At 41.2% G+C, this 27,348-nt stretch overlaps 1 protein-coding gene across 1 annotated transcript; it reads left to right on the top strand.

Annotated features, from left to right (window-relative positions):
• The first annotated feature begins 495 nt into the window (after positions 1-495).
• LOC110960112 (histone acetyltransferase KAT7-like) lies at positions 496-27,348 on the top strand. Its single transcript, XM_022207202.2, is given in 16 exon segments — positions 496-708; positions 3,385-3,529; positions 6,910-7,125; positions 8,281-8,565; positions 8,653-8,735; positions 9,368-9,454; positions 10,269-10,367; positions 12,316-12,426; positions 13,218-13,409; positions 14,499-14,588; positions 15,400-15,540; positions 16,424-16,517; positions 17,105-17,251; positions 21,803-21,877; positions 21,880-21,908; positions 22,000-27,348. Coding segments are annotated over 16 exon segments (1,908 nt in total). The 5' UTR covers positions 496-693; the 3' UTR covers positions 22,099-27,348.

Here is a 27,348-nt window from a genome sequence, read left to right on the forward strand (position 1 = left end):
AGCAAGAAGATCCCCGGTTCAAATCCCGGGGTGGGCCTGGGATCTTTCTGCATGGAGTTTGCATGTTCTCCCTGTGCATGCGTGGGTTTTCTCCAGGCACTCCGGCTTCCTCCCACAGTCCAAAAATATGCTGAGGTTAATTGGGTACTCTAAATTGCTCGTAAGTGTGAATGTGAGTGTGATTGTTTGTCTGTATATGTAGCTCTGCGACAGACTGACGACCTGTCCAGGGTGTCCCCTGCCTTCGCCTGAGTCAGCTGGGATTCGCTTGTGTTGCAAATCTGGAACACTTTTATTTCTAGCAAAGACGGTACAAAGTTATTGTAGTGAACAGGTAAGGTGATGATATTTATCTAGAGCGACTATTCAAAAATGTTAATAATTTCCAGTCATTTGTAGCACTAAAATACAGTCTTAAATATGTGAATTCACCAACCATAACTGTAGAAGAATATATTATACAGTGTATGCCATCAACGCTGTATATTTCCACACGGACGTATTTCCTGGTGAGTACGAGGATGCGCCGTGCTCACAAGGAAGTGCGGAGAAATTTATGCGCTTTTTTTCAGCTGAGTTGGCTCATGTCAACTGCTGGCGGGTGCAACTGTTTATATCAAGTGTGAGATAAATTGTTCCCGAAGTGTGGAATAATAATAATCTGGCAGAAGAAAGGCGTCACCGCTTTTAAAAATGCCCCGGAGAAAGGTAGGACCGCCGTTAGCTACACACTCAGCCGTTAGTGCAGACAACATAACGTCATAGCTAATGTTAGCCACTGAAGAGCTAAAAACCAAACTCCTGTGGATAAAACTGACGGGCTGGAGGACTGGAACTTGTCTCCACAAGATGCTGTTATTAAGTTGTAAATGTGTGGTGAATATAAATGTCTGTGGAATCATGCAACTGGGCTGAGTGGGTTGTGTTGTTGCTAAGAAGCTAAGCTAGCTCATGTTTATTGCTGAGTTGCAAGAATGTGTTGTTGTTTGTGTTAAGTGTCGCTTCTTCGTAGTGCATGAAGAAGAGCTTCGGGAAATGCAGTTTTTGGCTCATTTTGGTCGGATTTTTTTTTCACAAGCAGTTAAGCAGAATGGGAGCCCTGTCCACAGTTTAACGTCCATAACGGTAGCTTCAGCTAACTGCTGAGGAAAGGAACAGGCTGTTCTTTGGGTGCGAGGATGAAACGAGCGTCCGCACCAAAACAACACTGTGATTGGACAGACTCGGGACAAGCGGTGCGCTCATTGGTTGGGCTTTCACAAACCCCGCCTTCTCTTTAATTAATTGGCCGTATGCAAATTGAGCGCCCAGCCTCTTGTTGTGAAGTTGTCAAAAATGCTTTCCGCAATGTGCGCCAGTCGCCCTGACTGTAGAGTGATATTATAGTCGTTATATTTGTTCTGTTGACTTATTTTTGCTCTTAGTAGTATTTGTTTTCGCTAATTGTTGCTTTAACCTCCTAGAACCTGGCATCTACATATGTAAACATATTTTTTGGTAAATGGTAAAATGGTATTTTTTTCTTCTAAAAGAGCGTATTGTTCATAATAGTAAAACAAATAATAGCAATAGTAATATGAATATAATATTCATATGGCATAGATGTGATAAAATGTGATAAATATATAATTGGATATTAAATATTATCCAGTTATTATATTTATTGGTTACTCCCTATCTTAAATAACTAGAAGAAATCTAAAATGCAAAGTCGGATCTTAAGAGGTTAAATATCTGTATCTATATATTGTTGCATCATTGTAAGTATTGAAAGACCAGACGATGTTTTCAGTTGTTATACACAGATAGCATATTATATGTTGGCGTATTTATTTTTGCGCACTGGTGCTTTAAATATCTATATATGTATTGTTGCATTGCTGTAAGTATTGAAAGATGGTGTTGTCAATTGTTTTACACAGATAGCATATTATATGTTGGCGTATTTTGTTTTTTTTTTAATAAAAACAACGTCTTTTTCAGTTTAATCTATAGTTTTAATACCCTATGTCATATTTATCCATTGTGTGTCTTCTTGCCTGTTTATTTGTGTCTTCACTCATCGTCATTATTATTATTATTACCTCCGCCAAGGAGGTTATGTGACACCCAGCGTTTGTGTGTGTGTCTGTCTGTCTGTCTGTCTGTTAGCAAGATAACTCAAAAACGCCTGGGCAGATTCACATGAAATTTGAGGGATGTAGACTATGGTAAGAGGATGAGCTGATTTAATTTGGTGGCAATCCGGAAAGCATCCTGGATTCTGGATCACTTTGACTTTTTAGTATGTTTAGTATGTGGTCCAAAATATGACAAAAACATCATAGGTAGTATGTCGTCCAACAAACTGGAGCAAGGTGTCTAGACAGCTCAACTGCTTAAGAAGGTGCTTTGTAAACAGAACTGTGTCAGAGACGCAGGTTCGATTCCAGCTCATGATCCTTAACTGCATGGGTTCCTGTTTTCCTCTCTATCCTTGGCGGAGGTCTGCACTCTCTGAGTGCTTTTCTAGTTCTATTTATTACCCCCTGAGCAGTATGCCTCATGTGGCTTTTAAAAATATAAAAATTAGACTTGATATAGGGAAACACAGGAGGGGAAACAAAAAGAACATTGTAGCTGAATATCATGCAGCAACCCTTAGGAGAATCAAATAAATAATGTGATGTGGAAAGGGAACCAGTGAAGGTCCAGGGAACATGCACATTATATCATTGTGATTCAGTATGTACGTACAGTGGCATGTCGGGGTATTATTTGAAGATGGCTTATGCCCCCACTATGTTATCATTGCAATGCAAATGCTGTCTAGAGGCCGTAGTACCCCTTTTACCCACCCCCATCCAGCCGGATGGACTCCGGTGTAGGGTGAACCCTCTTCTGTCAACATCACCCCACGCGTTCTGCGTGGCAGGCAGCCGGCAATTTCGACTAATTCTGCTGCAAAACCAAATTTACAGGACATTTAACTACTTTATTTAAATGTGGGGCATTCGTGGCAATAGTCTTGTGAATAATTTGTGGAAATAGCAGACTAGAATTTGGATTTTCCGGTGAAAGGTGTATCCCAGGCACTGTGGGGATAATAGTGTTTGGTACAATTGAGGTGCAGCCGGGGTGTGTCTGTGGTGGTCGGCTGCTGATTAGGTTTACTTTCAGTATTTATTGCAGCTTGTGGTGGTGAGAGGAGACACGGAACCGGAGGAAATGTGATGATACTCCTCTCCCAAACATGGGATCTTTGTTGAATTATCCGCTGGTAAACAAAAACAAACAAATAACACACAATCACACAGAATTTATCCAGCTGGTCTGATGCGGTTTTTTGCGGATTTTCATAAGTAAAGTAACTCAGGTCACCGATGACTGTTGTTTCCTTCCCAGAGGACCGCAGGCAGCAGCTCGGACGGGACGGAGGACTCGGATTTTTCTGCCGATCTCGAGCACGCCGAAGTTCCCGAGAGCGCGCGCAGGCGCAGCAGCACGCGCCTGACTCGCGCGTCCCTGCGCCTCAGTCAGAGCTCACAAGGTATGTAAACACTGGGCCCGACCGATATGTTTTTTTGAGGCCGATGCCGGATTAATCGATAACTTCTCTTTTGGTCCCCTAAGGCTTACAACAACAAAAAAATATGAATTACAAGCAGAACACTTTGCTGTTTTAAATACTTTGTCCTTTAGTATTTGTTTAACTTTACAACAGAGAGGAATTTTCAAGTACAAAAACATGCAACAAAGCATCGAACCTCTGTGAAATCATTTAATCCTAAAAAATAGTCAATCTATAAATGAAATGCATCTTGTCTTGTACTTCTTGTTGCTGCAAATTAGAAGTAGGATATATATGCATATATATGCTGTATATAAGCTTATATATGCAGCCCTCTGATGCCCTTTAACATTAAATCACATTTTCTCTACTCCATTATTTTCTTTACTGTGAAGTCATGACTCGTATGAACCAAAATAAAAACCAGAGACGCCTTTCTGAGATGGAAAACACATCATCTTTGGCAGAGTTTTTATGCAATTTTAGCAATTTTATGATGCAAAGACATTTATATAAATAAAATATATGTCACAAGTCAACATGAGTGGTAGAGAATTGGAGATTAAAGAAGCAAAAAAAAAAAACCCCAATATCAGTCAATTTTAAAGCAATGAAAGAAAAACATTATGTAGATTAGCCTAATTAGCCTGACTACAAAAGACCAGTGCTGACATGATGTTATTACACAAGAAGAAGCGTAAGAAAACAGGTTTATATTTCATTGTTGATATGGAGGAGCTGTTAAGAGAGAACACACTTTAGATTTTGTTGTTGTTTTTTCTGGAAATAGTTCAGACAGTGTGCTAGCTGATGCATTTGTTGTGCTGAAACTTGCATAATGTTGATAGTTTGGGAGTTTTTGATGGCAGAGATATAATGTGCCACATCAGAATTCAGTAGAGGTTCTCTTATTTATATTTTAGTAATTATGATTTAGTAATTTGTTTCATTTCTAGACAAAGAAATGTACTTGTTTATCTACTCATTAATAACCCTGAAGTCAGTGTTCGCCTCAAGTTCATTGGCTTGGTGTAACTGTTAACCCTGAATTTAAATAGTTAAAGTTCAATGTGTGATTGTCTGAAACCTTTAATGATTTAGATTATTATGTGAATAGCCTTAGTGTAATTACACCACTGTGTTCCTGCATGGAGAAATTGTTGGTTCCCCTCAAAGAGGTTTTAACGAGCTACAATAAAGGAGGTTTTAACGAGCTACAGTCAAGAAGGCCAAATGACAGGAAATGAGAATTTTTAAAAACAAAACATTTTAGCTTCTTTTGTTACGCTGAGTTTAATTTGCTCGAGTATAGTATACATGCAGACAGTTTATCAAATCGTCAGAATGAGTAGGAAATAATTAACAAGTGTAATTTCCTGTCCAATAAGCGAACACAAACTCATTACCTGTACAGTGTATGGACCGATCATATTTACTGTTGTGTGTAGTTGACCGTCAAAGTTTGGAAAGACCCCGAATTGCACTAGTTTATTTTACCATTACACATGTAAGTTCATATATTTAGAAAGACTTTTCCGCTCCTCTTTGACCTTTTTGTTTTGTCATGAACTTTAAAAAGTATCTGTCCATTTTCCATAGAGATATACAGAAACATACACCCCCTGTCAAAAGTTTTAGGACACTGTCTCAATCAAATAAAGTAGAACCTGTCCTACAACTTTTGACAGGGGGTGTATTTCATCACATGGATGTGATCAGGGCAGGACTCTGATCATACATGTAAAGTTTCAGGCAGATTGGAGCATGTTCAGGGCATTTACACAGCATTTGAAATTTCATGGCGAAGAATCAAAATTCCAGAGGCCGCCACGGACACGCCCTTTGACTTTTGAAAAAGATTTTAATAACTTTGGATCATTAAGGCCTCCTGTATGTACTGGCCCAATTTGAGGTGAATTGGAGTTTCCCCTAGGAGGAGTTCGCTCTAGAAAAAAATGAAAAATGGGCAAAATCTGACATTCAACGCAAAATAGCTCACTTCCTGTTGGGTTTGGAATGTGGCTGTCACTGACTTTTTTGTTCAGCCTGATGTGCTGCATATGTGTACCAAATGTGGTAGATACACCCCCTGTCAAAAGTTGTAGGACAGGTTCTACTTTATGTGAATGAGAAAGTGTCCTAAAACTTTTCACAGGGGGTGTATTTACTGCTTCACCGTAGTTTTTGTTCTCTTAGGTGACCTTAAATGATCCATTTCTATCTGAATTATATTTATTATTAAGCCAAGCATCTCTACATGCAGCATAATTACTTTGACATGGATCATTTGAATGAAGAAGGATGTTTTCATTCAGAGACCTCAGACCCTCCTCAGTCCACCAGTTGTGTAGCTGCTATTGTATATGGGCAGCCATAAAGCATGAATGGGTTCAGACAGCCTGACCTCCCCCCACCACACACACATGAACTCCAGTCCCACCTCCTGTGTGACCTCTTTCTGCTGCGGCTGCCAAAGGGGATTTACAACAGAGAAAGAAAGGCTGACACTGCTTCGTCTGCTTTTCGTTACTAAGAGAAGTTGGCTGTGCTGTCTCAGTCCTCAGACAGGCTTAGACACATCACCGGGGCTATTTGTCTCCAAAAAGACGTGGATTCAGAGGTTCTTTCTTCTGTTCTGTGATGGGATAAGTCTCCTCATACCCACTGAGGCTGTTCACAACAAGTAACTCTTGTTCTTACTGTCTTTGCTCGTAGTTGTTTGTTTGCAGGCGGCTGCTCGGGTTTAGCCTGACCAGGACGTCTGCTCAATGATGTTTCTGTTGTAAAATTTTCTTGGATGAATCCTCGCAGACCATGAAGTAGGGTTGCAAATGTAAAGATTGTTCTTAATACTATTCCATCTGTTGGGTATTTTCTTGATTAATCCTTTGTTGGGAATTAATTTGCTTGTTTGGTCAGAGAAACACAGTTTAGAGACTGGAGCAGAAAGATGTTTGTCATAGTAATTTTAGCTTTTGTTTTTCTGTTTGACTAAAATATTTGTTGACTAACCTTTGCAGCTCTAGGTTAAAGTGCTGTCCAACTGTAGTAAACAGAAGTAGCAATGAAAAACTAAGTTTTAGCATGAAACTTTATCAAAGCAGAATAAGTCATTATGAAAAAAAAACACGTTTTAGATATTAAAATGCTGGTGTCGTAATCTTTTAATGAGAAAGTTTATGCTCAAGGTAGTCTAGGATGAATACATGAAAAGCTGTGTATTTTCCCAACATGTTATGAGGCTCTACGTTTACATGAAACCTTCTCTTCTCTTCTCTTCTCTTCTCTTCTCTTCTCTTCTCTTCTCTTCTCTTCTCTTCTCTTCTCTTCTCTTCTCTTCTCTTCTCTCTCTTCTCTAGATAACTGCAGCTCGTTACGTAGCAGTTCTCCTGCAGCTCCTGACGAAGGCCTGGATTCAGCAGCGGAGTCGGCGGCGGCGGCAGCAGCGGTGGCAGCATCCGTCTTCTCCTCCGGGCGCAGAATCACACGCAGCCAGCAGGGGGCAACAAACACCAGAGCCAAAAAATACCCTTTGCGTCAGAGCAGGTCGTCTGGCTCAGATACCGAAGCTAACGGTGAGACTGGTGCTTCCTGCGTGTCCTAAAAATGAAATATGTGCATTACAGTGGCGATTGAAGGTAGGAGGAGGGCTACAGGGACCCAAAAAACAGTAATAGTAGTACTAGAATAAACAAAAATTCAGTTGGACGTCAGAAAAAAGAACAGATCAGGAAAGAGCAGGGGAGGTTTCAGCCTTATATTGTAATACTGCTCAGCTAATATCACGGGCCTATCTGTGATCACAGGGTGTTCCTGATTAAAAAGAAGACATGACGGTGTCGAAGTCTTTCAGTCTTAATAAAAATGAAAAATAGAAAAATTCAATGTGAAAGTCTTCTAACAGATTACGTACACAGAAAGAGTCATGCAGTAAGAATAGACATAGAATTCTGACACAAATATACAAATGTGACCCAAAATTCAATCATTTCTGTGCCTGCAAAGATGTATAGAAATAGTCTTAGAGATAGATAGATAGATAGATAGATAGATGGATAGATAGATATGTTTGTAACTCTCATGTTTGTTGGGAACTTAAAACATCAAAATTTGTTGTATTTTCAGTATTGTATCAAACAAAAGGAGCAATAGAAGCTTATTTTTCCTTCAGGATAGAAAAGAAACACACAATAAGCAACAAACAACATGAAGGTAAATATTAATTAAAAATTATTGAATTCCAATGACAAGTCGCACTGTATCGCAATATTTTAATTAATACCTCTATCACGGACAGTGCTGCACATAAAAGTTGAATGAATCTTGTCATCTTTCTCCTGGAAAGAAAAGCTAATTTCAAAATCTTCAAATCTCCAAAATGTAAAAATTCTGAGGGAAATTCAAAGTACACCAGTTCAACTGGAAAATATTAAAGGAAAATAGCTGAATTATGTCCTTCTAATAACCTGCCAAACTGCCTGAGTTCATACACTGTTCTTCTGCTGCAGTAACATCATTCTTTGTTATTGGATTTTCCTGCTTGAGGGTGTTCACTGCTTCTGTATGTAGGCAAATATGCAGCTTCAGAGGTTTGGCTTAAGACAGTTTTGTGGCATCAGAGAGCTATTAAGACAGTTTGTCTTTCTAAAAGTGGTTAAACATTTATATGAATTAGGAGTAGATGCTAACTTTTTATCACTGATATGTTTTTGTTGTCCCAATTGGCTCAGCAGACACAAAACAGGGAGCGGACCGGGACGAGACGCCTCCTCGCACTCCGACAGGCAACGCCCCGTCGTCAGAGTCAGACATCGAAGTTTCCAGCCCGAGCAACGACCTCGTGTCTTCCAGCAACGATATTGTAGTTTCACAAGAGGAGGACGAGAGATTGGCAAAAGAGCTGTCGCTCAAAGAGGCAGCCGCCCACGACCTCTCCCACCGGCCCAAACGACGGCGTTTCCATGAGAGCTACAACTTCAATATGAAGTGTCCCACACCTGGCTGCAACTCATTGGGTGAGGCCTCAAGCACTATGCCGCCACATGTAATTTGTTTGTGTACATGTCTTCATGATCTTCTTCCTTGTTCGCTTTTTCTACCAGGTCATCTAACAGGGAGACATGAGAGACATTTCTCCATATCGGGGTGCCCTCTGTACCACAACCTCTCTGCTGATGAATGCAAGGTAAACACACACACACACTCATACACACACATGAAGATATGTCAACAAGGATTCCTGCTGAGAAGTGAGTGTGAAACTATGACACGGCTTGCTAGCTTCTAACAGAGAAGATTCACACTGAAACTTGTGACCATTTTATGTGTCATCTGTTTTCTTTTTACGTTCTCATATTTTTAAAGTTGGGGGGTTTTTTTGGCCTTTTGTTGGCTTGATTAGACAGGTTAGTAGAGAGGCAGTAGCAGAGTAAGGAGAAGACCTGCAGCAAAATTGAACCCAGGCTCTGCATCTGAGGCTATATGGGTCGCCCAGTCAACCAGTTATCTGTGCGCCTCATACTTTCTCATATTTTTATGACATACACCTGCCATAATTTAGAAAAAATGTGATGCATTTTTGCTTTAGTTATTCCTCACTCTACTGTGCAGCTCTTTGCAATATTAGTCTGTAGTCAAACCAGTTTTCATCGCACTGCGTCCAAGTGTCCAGTGGATGAAGCTGAAAGAAACCAACGGAATGAAAGTGAAATTGTCAAGCTGCGAAGCCTCCTGGAACGAGGAGGCGGCTGCTGCAGTGTTTCCACTGCAGGGCTGGCTGTGAGTCGTCGGTGGTAGACGGTGTTGATGTTTTGTCAGGGCAAAGCAACGACGCGCGACAAACAGACCGAGGAAAGGACGCTGTCGCACCGCCAGGACGAGAACAGGCACTCGACAAGAAACCAGGTAACGCGTGGTAAAACACACACATGGGTGCATAAAACACGCACAAACGCACACAGTGACACCAGATCACACCCGAAACAGACGTACACATGCACTGACATCCTATAGGTTGGCTCTTAGATTCTTGGTGAAGACTGTGACCCTTCCGTGAATTCCCTCTTGTCCCACACACCACAGCATCACTTTGGAAGCAGCAGCACCTCAGATCAGACTGCTGTTTGCCAGTGCAGCAGGGTCAGGGGCAAAGTGATGAAAGGCTGCTGGAGTCTGAGTCACAATAAGCGTGGAGTGACTCCTCCGTGTCTCAGTTCCTTTGAAAAGCACAGTGGTTCTTATTTAACAGAGAAAGCACAGTGTTGTTATATTTATTGCACCTGACAAGATGTCAAAAAGGATGACATGTCGTGTGAAGTTTATATGCACTAGATTACAAATGCACAGAGAATAATAATAATCTTTATTTATACAGCATAAATAGTACAGTAAACTTGCACCACTTAATAATGGCACAACTATTGTTGTTTAACGAATATATTTTTTTTCCTCTGAAAAGCAGCTACATTAAGATTGTGCAAAGTTAAAGACTATGTTAAAAATGGTGGACTTGATTATAATTCTTCACATTTTGTTGCATTTTTGTCAACAAACACTGATAAAATGTCAGTATTAATGTTATTCCAATTTAGTAAGGACGACATTTCCACATATATTCTAATCAGACATTTAAATTGGTCTTCTATGAATACTGCTGTTTAAGAGGTAAAAGGCTCCTTCCAGAACACCCGTGTTAAAGTGTTTGTCTCCGTGCTCTCAGGCCCCGACGGATCGGCAGCTACGCTACAAAGAGAAGGTGACAGAGCTGAGGAGGAAGAGGAACTCTGGCCTCAATAAGGAGCAGAAAGAAAAGTACATGGTAGGTGGATGACAAATGAATGTCTGGGAAACATGTCTCCACAAAACATTAGCTGGATGCTTCGGATCTGTGGTTGCTGTCCCGTCAGCTGGCTGGGTTATGCCTTCCACACGGACGAGCCGCGCGGAAATGAGATGCTTGGAAATCCGCTCGAGAGGCTGTGTGTGATTTTATTCTCCATGCAGCATCTGCTCCCAAACTGCAGTCTATCGTAAACACAAGTCTGCCACAGTACTAAGCTATAGCAGAAGCAGTTTGCCGTTGTTTACACCGCTTACAACATGGCGTTTTCCCGAATAGTTGCATTTCGGCAGTTAGTTTTAACTTCACACCATCAGTTGTTCATAACCCGGTTACCATGGTGATCTCTGTTCGATGAATCGTATAAATGTCTGAATTTCTGAACTTCTGCTGCCCAGAGCTCCTGTTCTTCCGCCAGCTTTCCACGTGTCTCCGTCTGCATAGTTAGAAAAATTTGGAGGTGCACGACGCAGAAATTTTCCGAGTGAAGCTTGTTTATATGCCATCATGTCCGCTGTGGGATGCTGCTGCTGCTGCTGACCTTCCTCCAGCCCACTGCTTCCAGCTGCACATTTCCACCGATCTACTCTGCATCGCCCTTACTATACTTGATATGTTGATCTACACACTGTTTGCAAGTCATTACCAGCTATATGTGCAGTATATTTAATGCCAGAGCCGTGCACCATAACAGTAAACTATGAATCAGTTTCAGTGGTGGCTTGTTCTGTATGTATTTACGTTCTGATGTACAGGGATCCTCGTCTATCGTGAGGGTTACGTTCCAGATAAAATCTGCAAAGTAGCGACCATATTTGTTTTATTATTGATATGTATTTTAAGGCTTTATAAACCTTCCTCACACACCGCCCAACACCGCAGAGCATCACTATGTGCAGCGATCAGATATCTTTGTAAAATGAACAAGGCGACGTGATGCTGCGGTCACTGAGCCAATCAGTGCTGTTTTATTTCAATTAAATGTTCTTTTAATGTGTTTTAATTATTATTTTTAAAATATTTTTTCATATTGTTTTCAGTTTTTTAGACTAGAAAATGCTTATTTTACTGCAAAAGTAATTTAAATAATGCCATGATCGCAGAGCCGGTCGCTATGACTGAACTGTTGCACTGCAATGCACCATGGGAGTTCGGGGTGTTGGGGGTTTAAATGTCATTACTGTCGTTTATCTTACAGTGTTATTAGTGTTTGTGTTTTAGTGTGTTTTTATGGTGTGGTCAGCCTAGTTAGTGTGGTTAAATGCTATGTTCCCTGGACCGTTAGTGTGCTTGATGACTTCCTGCCACATTTTCTATAGTGTTGCTCTCTGTGTGTGTCAAAATAAAAGCATCTGCCAGTTGCAGAGTACATAAAAGGCAGATGTCTTTTCTTCAGCATCGTTCTTCAACACTGCTCGCCCGAATTATAAATGTAGAAAAATACCTATATACCACAAAATCCCGCGATATAGGGGGAAAAACACGATACAGTGAGACCGCGAACAGCGATATGGCGAGGGACCACTATTCATTATGCATCTCTTTGTATATGTCATCTACGTTTCTTATACTATGCATGTGTGCCTATGTGTGTTTCACGTTTCCTTCCCTCACACCCTCTACCTCTTCTGTCCCTCTCAACCCAGCCGGCCAGTGGCAGATGGGTCCCCCCAGGTTCTGCTCAAGGTTTCTTCCTGTTAAAAGGGGATTTTTTTTTCTTGCCACTGTTGCCTTACGGCTTGCTACGGGGGTTCAGACCATATGGGTTCTGTAAAGCGTCTTGAGACAATCTGAGTTGTAGTTGTCGCTGTATTATTAAAATTGAGTCGAATTGAATTAGTAAATATGCTAACTCCTTCAACTCTCTCCAGCGCATGTAATATTTTTAAAAAGTCTGTCTCCTTTCCTTCTCTACAACCACCACCAGGAGCACCGCCAAAGCCACGGGACGAGCCGGGAGCCGCTGCTGGAGAACATCACCAGCGACTACGACCTCGAGCTGTTCAGGAAAGCGCAGGCACGTGCCTCGGAGGACCTTGTAAGAGAGAAAACTCATCGTCACCTCCCCTCCCTCGTTCCCGTTCTTCTTCCCTTTCTTTTTTGTCCTCCCTTTTCTGCCTTATTCCTCTTCTTCTCTGTTTCAGTCTGAAAACCCTCCCCTGCAGCCACAGGAGGAGTCTGAGATATTTTTGGTAGTTTGGACAACCACTTCTGTCATTGTGTGTTTGTTTTTCCTCCTGCTCTGTTACGTCGTGACCCATTCAGATGAGAAGGCGTTGTTATTTTTAACCAGGCTTAGTTTATTTTAACCGGTTAACTTAATGGCATATACTTTCTCTGCTTTGCTATAATTTTCCTAAACAAACTGCAGAGATTATATGCAGAATTTTTAAACCACTCTTGTTTTTTTCCCCCCAAAACATACAAGACTGGACTAATATTTATACAGTAAATGTTTTTTCCTCTTGTCACACAAAGTGATAAGTGTAGGTTTTGTTTGTTAATGCAGTTAGTGGACAATTTTACCTCAGATCTTACCTTGTTAATTTTTTTTTTAGAACTTTCTGAAACTATTTCTTTCCTGCCTTCATTTGACGTCTTTTCCTCTCGGTTCTTCAGTCCAATTTTTCTTTCTGTATCTTTTCATTTTCCTCCACTGAGGTTTTTTTTTAAACAGATGTCATCTTTGGTTCATCTGATCCTCTTCCCGGAATAATTGATTTTTTTCCTCCCCCTCTCTCTCCTCTCTCCCTCTGCCTGCTTGCCTGCCCTGTCTTCTTGTCCTCCTTGTACCTTGTCCTCCGTGTCCCTCCTGTCCCGGCTGTACAGGAGAAGCTCCGTCTGGCCGGCCATGTGTCGGAGGGCAGCAACATGATAAAGACCATCGTGTTCGGCCGCTACGAGCTGGACACTTGGTACCACTCTCCATATCCAGAGGAGTACGCCCGCCTGGGGAGGCTCTACATGTGCGAATTCTGTCTCAAATATATGAAGAGCCAGACCATTCTGCGGAGGCACCTGGTAAGACATTGGTGGGGTAGAGTCCCTGTGTCCTGTTCACTGTGTTCACCGATCAGCCGCAACATCACGAGCACTGACAGTGAAGTGAATGACGTAGATCATCTTGTTTTAATGCAGGGCTGTCAAATATGCAAATTTGTAAATTGTAAAAATTACAAGGAAGACCTTAACTGCAGATTGCACATTAGTAAAACTAGAAATTTAAAATAATTTCTAGACCATGACAAGTTTTTTTGATCATAACGTAAAATACTACCGTAGATCAATCGTTGTTCTTCAGTCATTTTGTGTCTCATTTTTGTAATATTTTGTCTTAATCTTGTTGTTTTTGTCTTTTTTTTTTTGTCTGACTTGCATCATTTATCTCACATTTTTTCCTTCTGTTTCTCGTTTTTGTTGTTTTGCGTTTCCTTTTGGTTTCACTTGTTTTTTGTTTCATTTTTGTCATTTTCCTGTTGGATACCTAGCTCACAATATCTTATTATATGAAATAAGAGCCAACATGTCTTTTTAAAAAATAGATTTTTGTGTTTCAGTGTTTTGTTTTTTTTTTACTCTGCACATATTTCAGTAAACAGAAAAATTAAAAAAAAGTCACCAAATACTGCAAGTTCCTCTAGGTGTGGTTTAGAAGTGGTGCGTTATCTTTTCCATAATGTCTCTGATGGATTAAAGAAAAGTTGCTTCCAGTCAGTGATGGAAAAGCATCAGAGTGGAAATGAACAGCGACACAAAATCAGTTTTGACTCTTGCCTTAGTCCCAACTTTAACCTGGCTATCTTAACGCCTAAGGCAATTCATATTTCATTCCTAGACCATGCAGACTGTATTTAGACAGACTGTATAAGTTTGCCCTTCTGGTGCAGTTTGTACTGTTTCTGTGCTTTGAGTGACAGAACTAATAACTTTTTTCTGGGTTCTGCTCAGTTGAACTGAATGCCTTTTAAAGCTGCCCACAGACCCGTGATGTGAACTGAAGTTTGAAAGTGTGTTCTAGTCTAAAACGGCTGCTATTTGAAACTACCATTGAGGTGTTTAACTAAGTTAAGTTTACCTTTGCTCTGTCTTCTTCTTGCTTGTCTCGTATAGGCCAAATGTGTGTGGAAACATCCTCCAGGTGATGAGATCTACAGGAAGGGGAATATCTCTGTTTTTGAGGTGGATGGCAAGAAGAACAAGGTGAGAGAGAACTTTGCATCTTTACCTGATCCTCCCACAGTACGTCCAGGAGTTAATACACTTCATCCATTCAGTTTCTATACTCCTATCCTGAGCCTCTTAAATAATGCTCCAAGAAAGGCTTTTAACTGTACAAAGTTCATTTGCTTTCTTTGGGGACAGATTGGCCATGCTGTCTGCTCTGTTTGTGTTGCTTCAAGTCAGGACTTAAAACATCTACTGTACTCACATTAAGAGGGAATCGTACAGTGTTCACTTTGATGCAAACAAAATATCTTTCTTAAGCAAAGCAGAACTTAGATGGGAGGCCTTTAAGAGACTGAATATTAAACAGTAGGTGGTGATGCAGCGTTTGGTGCAACAGAGGATGTTAACCTGAACAGGGGTTTGTAACTTCCTCTGCCAGAATTATGTAGGTGTGTAGTTTACTTACCAAATTCATCCAGATTAAGCCCACTGGTGAAGTTCATTCATAGCAAAAGGAGACGTTAACGATGAGAAAGGTGGCGAATTAAAGAAGTTCTGTGCAATCTGGACGTCTGCAATGACTTCACAGATTATGATTAAAGATTAAAGATACGTCATGCTGTCTTTGTGTCGGTTTTGTTTGATTGTCTGAGCGTCAAAGTGTCACATCTGGTTGCTTTTCTGTTTAGTTGCCTCTTTAGATCGAGTCATCATCCGTTTCTCTGACCTTTACAGCCACCTGACTGTGAAACTCTCTAATGCAGATCTGACTGTGAGGCATTAGTCTGCTGCGCTTCCTGTGTGAATCCAGAGTCTGATGTCTGTTGTGCTGTTTTTCTCTCAGATTTACTGTCAGAACTTATGTCTGCTGGCCAAACTCTTCCTGGACCACAAGACTCTGTATTACGACGTCGAACCGTTCCTCTTCTACGTCATGACTGAAGCCGACAACACAGGCTGCCACCTAGTCGGATACTTCTCCAAGGTAACTCATTACAGAATACTCTTGATTTCTAATGGGCCCGAAACTATTCATACCCCGAGCAAATTTAACTTAATATTGTGTCAAAATTCGCTTCATTTTCGTTTATTTTTGGTGAATGTTCTTAAAGAAAATTTTAGAAGTTTTGCTGATATATATGTAATCACATTAGATATTTTTTGGATTTTTTGGGAGATTTTTACTCATTTTTTGAAAAAAATTTGCAAGAATTTTCTTGCCACATTTGGGGAATTTGTTCTTTAAAATAAAACGGTGAAGGGAAACTTTTAAGGAATTATTAGAATTTCCTTCTTGAAGAAAATTCTGCAAATCTTCAGAAATTTGGGGAATTGTTTTGCTGAATTTTTGGATTTTTTTTCAGACAAGGAAACAGTATTTTTTGGTGCCCGTAAATGAATACAACAGGAGGGTTAAGATAAAATTTGCTCGGGATGTGAATATTTGCAGGCTTGACTGGACATGTCCAGTCATTTTCAAAAACACACAGAGATTGAAGTGTTTATGTGAGTTTTAGATGTCAGGAGATATTAACTAAATGCTCCAAATGATGCGTCCAACTCTCCGTTTTCATTAAAGCTGTAGTAAAGCGCCGCCTGGTCAGGAATTTTCAGAAGCAGGAAGCACAAAAGTGTAAGTTTAAGAGTGAATTGTTGACGGGACAAACACTGATTAGATGATTCTGAACTGTGGAGACTTCAGCAAATGATAATTAATATAGTTTCTTATCATTTTGTATTCTCCAGAGATCTTACATAAGAGGTACATAAGGATAAGAAAACACCAAAAGTAAATTCAGAACAGGAAAAGTAAAGATCAGATGAAATGCATGAACCTTTGTGCTCATGCATTTGCTCTTCTCTCACAGGAGAAGAACTCCTTCCTGAACTACAACGTGTCCTGCATCCTCACCATGCCGCAGTACATGAGGCAAGGCTACGGCAAGATGCTCATAGACTTCAGTGAGTACTTAATGTTCATCGATACGTCTCCAGCTAGCCGGGAAGCAGAGGTACGCTGTGTTAGATGGAGAACATGAGGAGGTGGTTTGGAAGAAATCAAACTGCCAGTGAATGTAAACTAGGCAAAATAAGAAAATTTACCAACACAGCTTACAAGCTCTTTCTGGTTTGCAGTAATAAATGACCAAAAAGGGTAAAGATGTGGCTTCTTAGTTCTTATATAACCCACTGGTGGGCATCAGTTGGATATCTGCCAGTGACCAAGAGAGGAGAAAAGGAAACACCAAAGATGAATGCAGGCAGCAACACATCACACCTTAATGCATTCATGCATTCTCCTGTAGGGACATCTAACTGCTCGTGTGTGCTTCTGTTTCATACGTTTAACTGCCATACATACTGAGCAGAGACTCTCCTCAGCGCAATAACAAAGATTTAGCTCTTTCTCTTCTTAGAAAAGCACGCTGCACACTCTTGCGATTTGACTATTACATCCATTAATATTGTTCTTTCTCTCCCGCTGGAACAAAGAAATGTTAAAGGAAGAGTAAAGCCAACTCAAAGCTCCACTCGATCTCTCCTCGCAGGTTACTTGTTGTCCAAAGTGGAGGAGAAGGTGGGTTCACCTGAACGTCCTCTGTCTGACCTGGGACTCATCAGCTACAGAAGTTACTGGAAAGAAGTGCTGCTGCGCTACCTGAACAACTTCCAGGGCAAAGAGATCTCCATTAAAGGTACGAATTTGAGCACGTATGTCAGAATGCCCGAGAAAGACGATATTCTACAACGTCTAGTCATTCCTTCATAACCTGGATCCAGTCCCCCGAATCACAGCACATAAAGATTATTTTAGAGCACAGATCTAAGTTGAAGCTCAGTTTAATTATAGTTGCTGGTCATTTAATTCCTATCAAATAAATTGAGATGTTAGAGACGAACCTGAAAGCCCCTAAAATGTCAACAATTCCTGAAACTGTGTGTGTGTTACCATGTGCATGCTTGCGTTCAAGTGTGTCTGCTTTTATGAATGAATCAGAGAGCAGTGAGGCCACAATAAAGCAGCGTTCAGGTGATAAATGATTGTTGATGCACACGAGACTTTCTGCTGAAATAGGGCATCACAAACACATTCAGAAGAAGCTTGAACTGGACGTCAGGTTTGTTTCTGCTGGTCGCATTATTTCCTGAGAAACGTCCTGCTTCTGTGATGAAAACAAAAGCGAGACTCCACAAGCTCACAGCGACCAGGTCAACACGCTGGTGTTTAGCAGGTATAGTGCTGCCAAACCTGGTGCCATAACTGCCTGAGTTTTTGTTGCAAACAAGGTAAAGCTCTGTTCATTTAGTGCAGCAAATGTGCTGAAGTCAGTTGCTTCCACAAAACATATTTAGGAATTAGGACTGGGCACGTTAACGCATTAATTAATTAACGCCAACAGTTGTTTAATCGCGCATTAACACAGTTTTCTGTTAAAGTTGGCAGGGTTCTCACCAGCGCATTTCAGCGTAACGGGCCGTTACGCTGTCAGTTTAAAAGATTACGCTCTGATTAGGGCCGCTACGCTGTTATTTTGACAGATAACGCCATGTGTGTTTGTTTTTATCGACTGGGTGCCTATCTAGGTTAATTTATGTCTCCCCACCTCAGCCGTACTTTCCTGTCGACTGACCCGTTCCCGTCTACAATTAAGAGTCGCTTCCAATCTCGGGGTTACAATTAGCACGTCTCGGTTGTTTCCGTGATGCCATGTATGGTGAATAGTGACCTAAATCACGAGCATTTGGAGCATCTGCGTGGCACTCATTGGCTGACATCTGGGCCGGCCGCTCGCGAGATTTAATGAAGGCTATTGGGCGTGCGGGAGGACCTGCCGTTACGCTGTAAAAAAATCCTGGTGAGAACCCTGGTTGGTATTATTGTGAAAGTCCGTTCCTCCCTGGCTCTGAATCCACAGACAGACTAATCATGGATCACAGGAGGATGGATGTTGGTCAGGACTTGGGATGGACGTCTTCACGTCTCACCCAAACTAACAGTGAAGGGAGGCTTCAGACTGGTTGGATGTAGAGATAAACTAAAACAAGACAAGCTAAAAAATGCTACAGCTAAGTAGTCAGCTACAGACTGTTAGTTTTAGTTTAGTTTCAGATTAGTTTTGTGGAAGACATTGGTCTGAGGAACGTTCTTAGGATCGCACCGAATGACGACACGTATGAGCCTCAACCTGCTTCACTGAAAGGTTTTTTTTTTGGTGACGATATAAACCAGGAATGTAGTCCTCGATGCAGCGGTCATGGGTTCAGATCCAACCAACAGCCATTTGCTCTTCACCCCACATTTCCTGTCACCTCCACTGTCCTATATATTAAAGCTAAATAAAAGAAGGACAAACATGGACGTCACAGACTAAAAACTCTTCTTCAGTCAGTCTCAGCTGTGGACTTTTTGTGTTGGACCACTTCACCTCCTTCTAACAGGGAGAGCTGCTGCTGAACATGGACCGTTTCTGCTGTACCCGATAAAAGAAAAATGTTTCTGATGGTACCTGTTCATAAACAATAGAGTACAGATGTATAAATGTTGACTTGCTGTTGCTGGGAAGGTTCCTGTTCTGATGTTCTGATCGTGACTCTGGACTCTGAGGGTGACTTGTTTTACGTAACAAACCAGATGAAAGGTTAATGCTCTTACAGTGGCAAATAACTGGTTTTATTTGATTAATGTTTAGGTTGAGGTTTACAAGAAAAACGTGAACTGCTGCCGTGTGAAGAGAAGACTGCTGTTAAAAAGCACTTTATTTGTTTAAAGTGTTTGCAAACCAAATGTTACTGCATTTTTGCTCATATAGGAATACACTACTTTAAATCCACTATTTAATTTTATGTATTAGTGTGATTAATCGCGATTAAAATTTTAATCGTTGCCCAGCACCAAAAAAATTAAATTATAAATTGTGAGCTCATGTTAACTAACTTGTGCTTGTTGTCTTCTAAGCTGCCTTTGTTGCTGCTTTCCTATGTTCATTGACATTTTTATGACTTCCTGCCTCTTATTTGAGAATCCATGCTCTTCTTCTTAAATACAGACTTGTAATTTTTCAACATTTGAAGTTTTAGACAATTTTGACGCACGATTTCACAGAACTTTTCACAGCATACACTGCAGAGCTACTGCAGCTGAATAAGATGCAACGCTGTGCTTGTTTTTAAAAGTTCACAAAAGAGTCTAAATCGCTGTAACTCAACAACTTTTTATGACATTACATAAGCAGGTAACAAAAGCAGCAAATAAGAGAAGCCACCAGAGTCAGACAGCAACCGGAACAGAGGGACAAAACAGGGAAGGCTGCGGTAGTAACACTCTGTTCCCTCGCATCCCAACCTCCTTTTGTCCTCTTTTTTTTCATTTCACCTTCTTGTTTTGGCCTTTTTCAAACATTCTTCAGGTCATTCTGAATTTGAAAGACGTTTTCCCCTCTCCTGCATCATCCCGTCCTGTATTCGGTGTGTTCTTTCTGCCCTGCCACGCTTCTGTTGAGGTTAGCAAACACGTGACGTTTGTGCAAAGCGGTGTTATCATCATTCACAAAGCCTTTTGATTACTGCTAAAAAACCAACTGCTGCGTTTGAACATTTCATAAGTAGCTGATAATGGGGTCCTACTTTGAGATTTTAGAGTGTTGAGTGGTTTGTTTTTATTATCCTGCCGGTTTTTGCCTCGTTAAACCTCAGATCAGCATCAAGCGAGCTGTCAATCAACTTGGCTAAATTCTCTTTGCCCTGGAAGTTGTTCAGGTAGCGCAGCAGCTCTTCTTTCCCAGTCACTTCTGCAGCTGATGAGTCCCAGGTCAGACAGAGGACGTTCAGGTGAACCACCCTTTGGTCAAGTAGAGCTTTGAGTTTGCTTTTCTCTTCCTCAATCACTTTCTTGTTCCAGTGGGAAAGAAATAACAATATTAATGGATGTAACAGTCAAATTACAAGAGTGTGCAAGTGTTTTTCTAAGAAGAGCAAGTGCTTAATGTGGCATTGTCACATGCTAAACTGTGTAGGAGCTGCTAATATGGCTGCGGATTCTTAAGCTGCTGATCAGACAGTCCTGTTCCACTCTTCTATCAGTCTGTCAATCCTTTTTTGTGTCCGGGCCGGTTGAGGTTTCCCGTGTTGAGTCAAATTGGGTGCCCATCCATCAGTTCCTTTAAGTTTCAGCTTTGCAACCATACTCCCCTTGGAGCCAAAACACTTTTGGTTTCCCTTACGCTGCCTGGCGAGTCATGAGAATAACGCTGCAGGATCACCAAGTTGGCATCGTTTATGGTTGGAACAATGACAGTATCTGATCGTCTTTCAACTTCCTCCTTCCATCCATTCCATCCATCCATCTACCCATCCATCCACTCCATTCCACCCACCCATCCTCCATCCACCCATCCCATCATCCATCCATCCATCCCATCCATCCATCTACCCATCCTCCACCCATCCACCCACCTCCATCCATCACCCTCATCCATCCACATCCACCATCATCCATCATCATCCATCTCCATCCATCCACCATCCATCTACCCATCCATCCACCATCCATCCATCCATCCATCCATCCATCACCCATCCATCCACCCATCATCCATCCATCCATCCATCCATCCATCCACCACCATCCATCCATCCATCCATCCACCATCCATCCATCATCTACCCATCCATCCATCCATCACCATCCATCCATCCATCCATCCATCCACCCATCCATCCATCCATCCATCACCATCCACCATCCACCTACACCATCCATCCATCCACCCATCACCATCCACCATCCACCCATCCATCTCCCATCCACCCATCTCCATCCATCCACCCATCTCCATCCATCCACCCATCCACCCATCCACTACCCATCCACCCATCCATCCACCCATCCATCCATCCATCCATCCACCCACCCATCCATCCATCATCTAAACACTGATTAACCCTCATTAGGTTCACAGGGGCTGGAGTCTATCCAGATGATTTAGGACGAAGTCAGGGGACACCTGGACACGTCACAGCTACTTTCATTCTTGATTCATGAAAACTTTCTCAGAAAATGCTTTTGCTTTTTTTTTTGGCCTTTTTTGGCTCTATTGATAGAACAGCAGTGAAGGGAGAAGAATGGGCCTTAAAGGCAGCAAAGGCCCATGAGATGGATTCGGAATCATAACCGCTGCATCGGAGACTACAGCTCCTGTTATGGATCACCCGTGTTCCACCTTTCTAACTCTCCTTTATGTTGACAGAAATCAGCCAGGAGACGGCGGTGAACCCGGTGGACATCGTCAGCACACTGCAGTCCCTCCAGATGCTCAAATACTGGAAGGGAAGCACCTGGTTCTTAAGAGACAGGTAGGAAGTCAAATTTTTAGATGGTAGCTGATTGGTTATTGTCTAAATTTAAATCCCTATTCAGCCGCTAAGGTTTTTTTTCTTCCCGAAGGACCTTATTGACGACTGGAAGGCCAAGGAGACCAAACGAGGCAACGGAAAGACCATCGACCCCACAGCCTTAAAATGGACGCCGCCTAAAGGGACGTAGAGGACCTTCCTGTTCACACGCCAACAACACACACAAATCGACAGATCCTTCTCCGTACACTGGCATGCTCACACACCCTGAGCCTGAACCCTCACACACTCTGAACGCTTTCAGCAGCTGCAGCGCGGTAACGTACACTTACAGTCCGCCGTCACTCCGGGTTCAAGCAGTCACTGAGCTGATCCAAGTCCAACTGAGGACCATGTGTATGAATCTAATGCAGAAAGGCATCTAGTGTTTAAAACAGGTAAAAAAAAAGCAGCCAAAGATGTCCTCAAATCTAAACTGTAAAGACAAAGGAACAATTAAGGTTGGGTTATACTTGATAAAACTACAGGGTGTCCCAAAAAGATCGACATCATTTGAGATGTCCACATCGGAGTGACCACGTGGTCCAGAGAAATGATTCTTAATAGGATTTATTTTGGACATGGAATGATTTATTCTGGGCTGCACAGTGGATAGTGGTTAGCACTTTCGCCTTGCAGCAAGAAGATCCCCGGTTCAAATCCCGGCCTGGGATCTTTCTGCATGGAGTTTGCATGTTCTCCCTGTACATGCGTGGGTTTTCTCCGGGTACTCCGGCTTCCTCCCACAGTCCAAAAACATGCTGAGGTTAATTGGTTACTCTAAATTGTCTGTAGGTGTGAATGTGAGTGTGATTGTGTGTCTGTATATGTAGCCCTGTGACAGACTGGTGACCTGTCCAGGGTGTCCCCTGCCTTCACCCGAGTCAGCTGAGATAGACTCCAGCACCCCCAATGACCCTAGTGAGGATAAAACGGTGTATAGAGAATGGATGGATGGATGATTTATTCTACAAATTTCAAATGAAGTTTTCTGGAGGATGGTGATCTTATAATGCTCCAAAGTTATTAGAAATGTTCAGTGTGTGCGCTGTCCAAACCTGCTTTCCTGTTGGCGCCTTCTTATGACATTTTCTGACAAATTCACGCTGCGCTTTCACATGACAGAGTTTGGGCGTACTTCAGTACACAGAACGCCTTTTCTGTTGCAATAAACAGCACATCTATTGCTCAAAACAGAAAAATCAAAAGAATTACACTTTTTTGAGCAAAAAGAAATTTTAACAAATTATTAGGGGATGAAATGATGTCAAATTGTTTTGACACTACATTTCCTGTTTTCACAGCCTCCTCACAACTGCTCCTCAAACGTTTCTTGAAACACCACAGTTCTTTAGAAATTACAAATATCCATGCACTGCTTAAATATTGACATTCAGTTTAAAAAACTAAGTATGAATGAAATACTTGCATTAGTAGTAGTATAAACCAATGAGTAATGCAATAATGTCTGAAGAAACTCAAGTCTAAAATGTTAATTTATCATCCTGAGAGGTTTTTAAGGTTTGTTTTTATCTATAAATGGCATTTGAAATGTCTCTTTTCATTTCTATATGGAAGTTTTCTCACTTTTCATGTCTGGTACTGTCACTGCCCTCTCATTTCATTTTACTTAAACTAGCAACAGCTGCTTTCAGAGTTAGCCAGCAGTCTGCTAAATATAGTGAATTAAACAATGCACTGATTTCACAGCATTTCATAGTAACGTTTTAACGATTTGTCCAGATGTTTCACAGATTGTTGGTTCATTCGTGTGTTTAAACAGTTAACTGGAGGTGTCAGGTTGCAAGTAATGAGCTCCGGTGAAGTCAGTGGACGTAAAACAGCCGCTGATATCATTCAGACCTCGTTTGTTATCTGAAAAGTGAAGCTAATTGTGCGTCCTTGCTCGCCTCCTTCCACACACTTCATCAGCTCCGAGCACCAGACGCTCTTTTAATCCCATCAGCGGCAGCCAGAGTCGTACCTGCGCCGCGTTTTTCCTCTCTGTTCTCGGCAGCGCGGCGACGACTCATAAAAACGTGTTTTGTCAGACGCAGACCAGCCGGCCGAGATTAAACAGGACAGGGCCTGGTCGAGCGTCAGGTTTCTAAGAATAGGAGCCCTGACCTCAATTTAACGCTCAGATGGGGGGTTCCCACCGGAAAAGACCTCAACACGAACTTCTCCTGGAGATGTAATGAAATCTGGAAAGGCAGAAAAAACAGTTTTGCTCATAAAATACTACCTGACGCTGTTATTTTACAGGTTTTATTGCGTAACAGTGTGAAGGACGGACATCATCGCTGTTAGGAAGAGCTGGGACGGTTTCGGTTCTTTACCTCGTTTACAGACGATCAGTGGCTGTTTGAACCCAGAACTAACCCGTAACTCTGCTTCTGTCTCCTGCAACAAACACGCGTCGTGTTCAGTGTTTATCCATCTCACCAGTCAGTCTGTTAACCAGGAAGCTATAGCTGCCACTGGACCGTCTACCTGGATGTGTTTCCACCTGCCCCCCTTTTTATTTCACTCACTTCACGATGTCCTGAGAAAATCAGCAGCAGCTCACAAACGTGTTTCCTGTGTCCTTTGTTTGGTTTTGTTATGATTTTCTAAAATACTTTTTTCTACCTCTAAGGTTTTACCACTGTATACAAGCTAGAACAGCCCATTTTAAGCTTTTTGTTTTCCTTTTTTTTAAACTGTGTGTTAAAATATGCAGCTGTGTTTTTTGTCTTTTTTTTTTTTTACTAGTTTTGGGGGAAAAAGAAGCTATTTATATTCTTTAAATGCTGTTAACTGCGTAGACCGTACAGGACCGTAGAGGATTGTCTACTTTGTAGGACTGGCTTCCTTGTGAATATAAATATTTATCTAAAAGCGTATGTAGATCTGAATGTGTCCAGAAGCTCTTTAAAGGTACCGGAGGGAGAATCCCCCCCACCAGCACCGACAGTGGCAGAAGTCATTTCCATTTCAGAGGTTTATCTCCTGCTGTCGAAAGCGACTAAATCTAGATGTTGCATGTTGTCACTACTTATGAATTAGAGCTGCGAGCAGGACGGCCTTTTTGTTCAGACTGTGACTGATTGAAAACTCATTTTATTTTATTGACAATCTCGATATTTATTGATTTGGATCGACATTTAAGTTTTTTTAAGTATGCTTCAATATTTTGGTTAAATATGCTTGAAAATCGATTGAAAATCCATCTCTGTGTTCTAAATGTGACGCTTCGGAAGTAGCAGGTTAGACTGATGACAAGGGGAAACAGTGAGAGCAACTCTGGAGCTTTTATTTTGAAGGACATTTTAGTTCTAATCACTTTTTTGTTTATTTGTTTGTTTGTTTAGGAGGATGGGGCTTTTGCTAATAATAACTTTCATTCCAAAGATAAACTTATGGATTAATGTTTTGTTTGTTTATTTATAAAATGTCTGAAAAGTCCAAGAAACATCCTCAAATGTCTTGTTTTGTCCACAAGCCAAAGATAATTAGTTTATTCTCATAGAGGAAGAAGGAAGTCAGAAAATATTAAATTTAAGAAGCTGGAATGAGAGAATTTAGGTTTTTTCTTCTTAAAAACTACTCAAGCTTATTCATTGGTCATAAAAACGGACTTCCAGTTAATTGGATTCATCAGTTAACCCTGATGTCGTCCTGCGGGTCAAACTGACCCGTTTTAAAGTTTGAAAATGTGGAAGAAAATAGATTTTCACAGTGAAACTTCTGATGTCCACATTTTCAACATTTTTGGGAAATTCTTTTAACATTTTTTGGTGGAAAAAAGAAATGTTAAAAATGTTTCTTAAGAATATTCACATAAAAATCAACCAAAATCCAGCGAAATTTCGCTGGATTTTGGTTGATTTTTTTGTGAATGTTCTCAAAGAAAATACTTTTTTTTACTGATATATATGTAATCACTTTAGATATTTTTAGGATTGTTTTGGAAGATTTTTACTCATTTTTTGAAAATATTTATAAGAATTTTCTTGCCAAATTTGGGGGATTTTTTTTTAAATAAAACTTTTAAGGAATTATTAGAATTTTCTTCTGTAAATTTTCAGAGATTTGGGGAATTTCGGGGATTTCTTTCAGACAGGGAAACAATATTTTTTGGTGCCCGTAAATGACGACAACAGGAGGGTGGATTGTTGTAGCTTCAATGATCACACAACGGATGCCACACAAAAAGAGAGACATGCTAACAGTTTCCCTTTGTTTTCAGTCTTTGTGCTAAGCTACGCTAACCACCTCATATTTACTACACAGACAGGAGAGTGTTGCCTAACTCTCTAAAAGAAAACTAAATGTTGAGGTGTTCTTTACACATTATGAATAAGCTTAGACAAGAACGTCTCATTAAATCAGCCCTCATCTTCTTTTTTTAGTTCTCATGATGGTTTTTGTAGTTTGTGTTCAGCTTCAAAGTTACATTTGCTTCTTTTGTGTTGTAAGAAAAGTTGCCTTTACAGTTCATGAGGACGAGGCTGTTTATCTGTGTTTAGTTTTTTTAATTGTGATGTTTTGTTTCTACCATCCGTGGATGAGTTTGTTTCCCGTGTTTCTGTTTTGTCTCTAACCCTGTGGTTAATTGTGTCCGTCTTCGTCGAGTCTTACATGAGGGAGAAGAGTTCACATCAGTACTAACCGGACGCAGGTTTACAGGAACTACATTCAACCTTTTAGCACCTATGTTCAATAAATCTGTCTGAAATGTGCCACTGACTCAAACCTTTGTGAAGTGTCGGCAGGTTCTTCGCCAGCTCTGAAGTGCATTAACAGGGAAGTGCACTTACTTTTTGAAGGACTTTAAAAGGAAAAAACTTTCCACGAAAACACTCCTGATGACGGCGCTTCATAGCTTCACACACGCCAGATACGATGGACAGATTTCAGCTTCGGTTTTTTAACACCTCTTTTTTTTTTTTTTAACCTGTCACTGAGAAATCCATCAAAAATGAAACTCATTAGCAGAAAATGAAGCTGAATGTAACATTTTCCTGTCACTGAAAGGCGCCCAGAATGTGTTGAACATCACAAAAGCATCCAGAAGGGATTTTTTTTTTCACCCTTCAAAGTGTGCCATCTTCTGTCTCTAACATCGCTTTGGTTTCCTTCACGTCCTCGTCACGTCATGCTGTTGTCTTGCTGTTTCCCCCCTTCCTCCCCCCGAGCCAATGGCAGCTATAGATGAGCAGCTTTGGACCCGGTTATTAAGCCGTCTGATCAGAGTTGCTTTCGAGGAAGCAGGAGCATCAGTCCTCCCATCAGTCACCAGCGACACACAGAAAAGTAGCGCGGCATCGATATGTAGCTCAGTTGTGCTTTTGTACTCGCTTCCCCCCTCCAACCCCTCCGACCTTCCTCTTCAATAAATGCAAAATGGTGAAACGCA

This window comes from Acanthochromis polyacanthus, chromosome 21, assembly GCF_021347895.1.
Source record: "Acanthochromis polyacanthus isolate Apoly-LR-REF ecotype Palm Island chromosome 21, KAUST_Apoly_ChrSc, whole genome shotgun sequence".
NCBI classification, from domain to species: domain Eukaryota; kingdom Metazoa; phylum Chordata; class Actinopteri; family Pomacentridae; genus Acanthochromis; species Acanthochromis polyacanthus.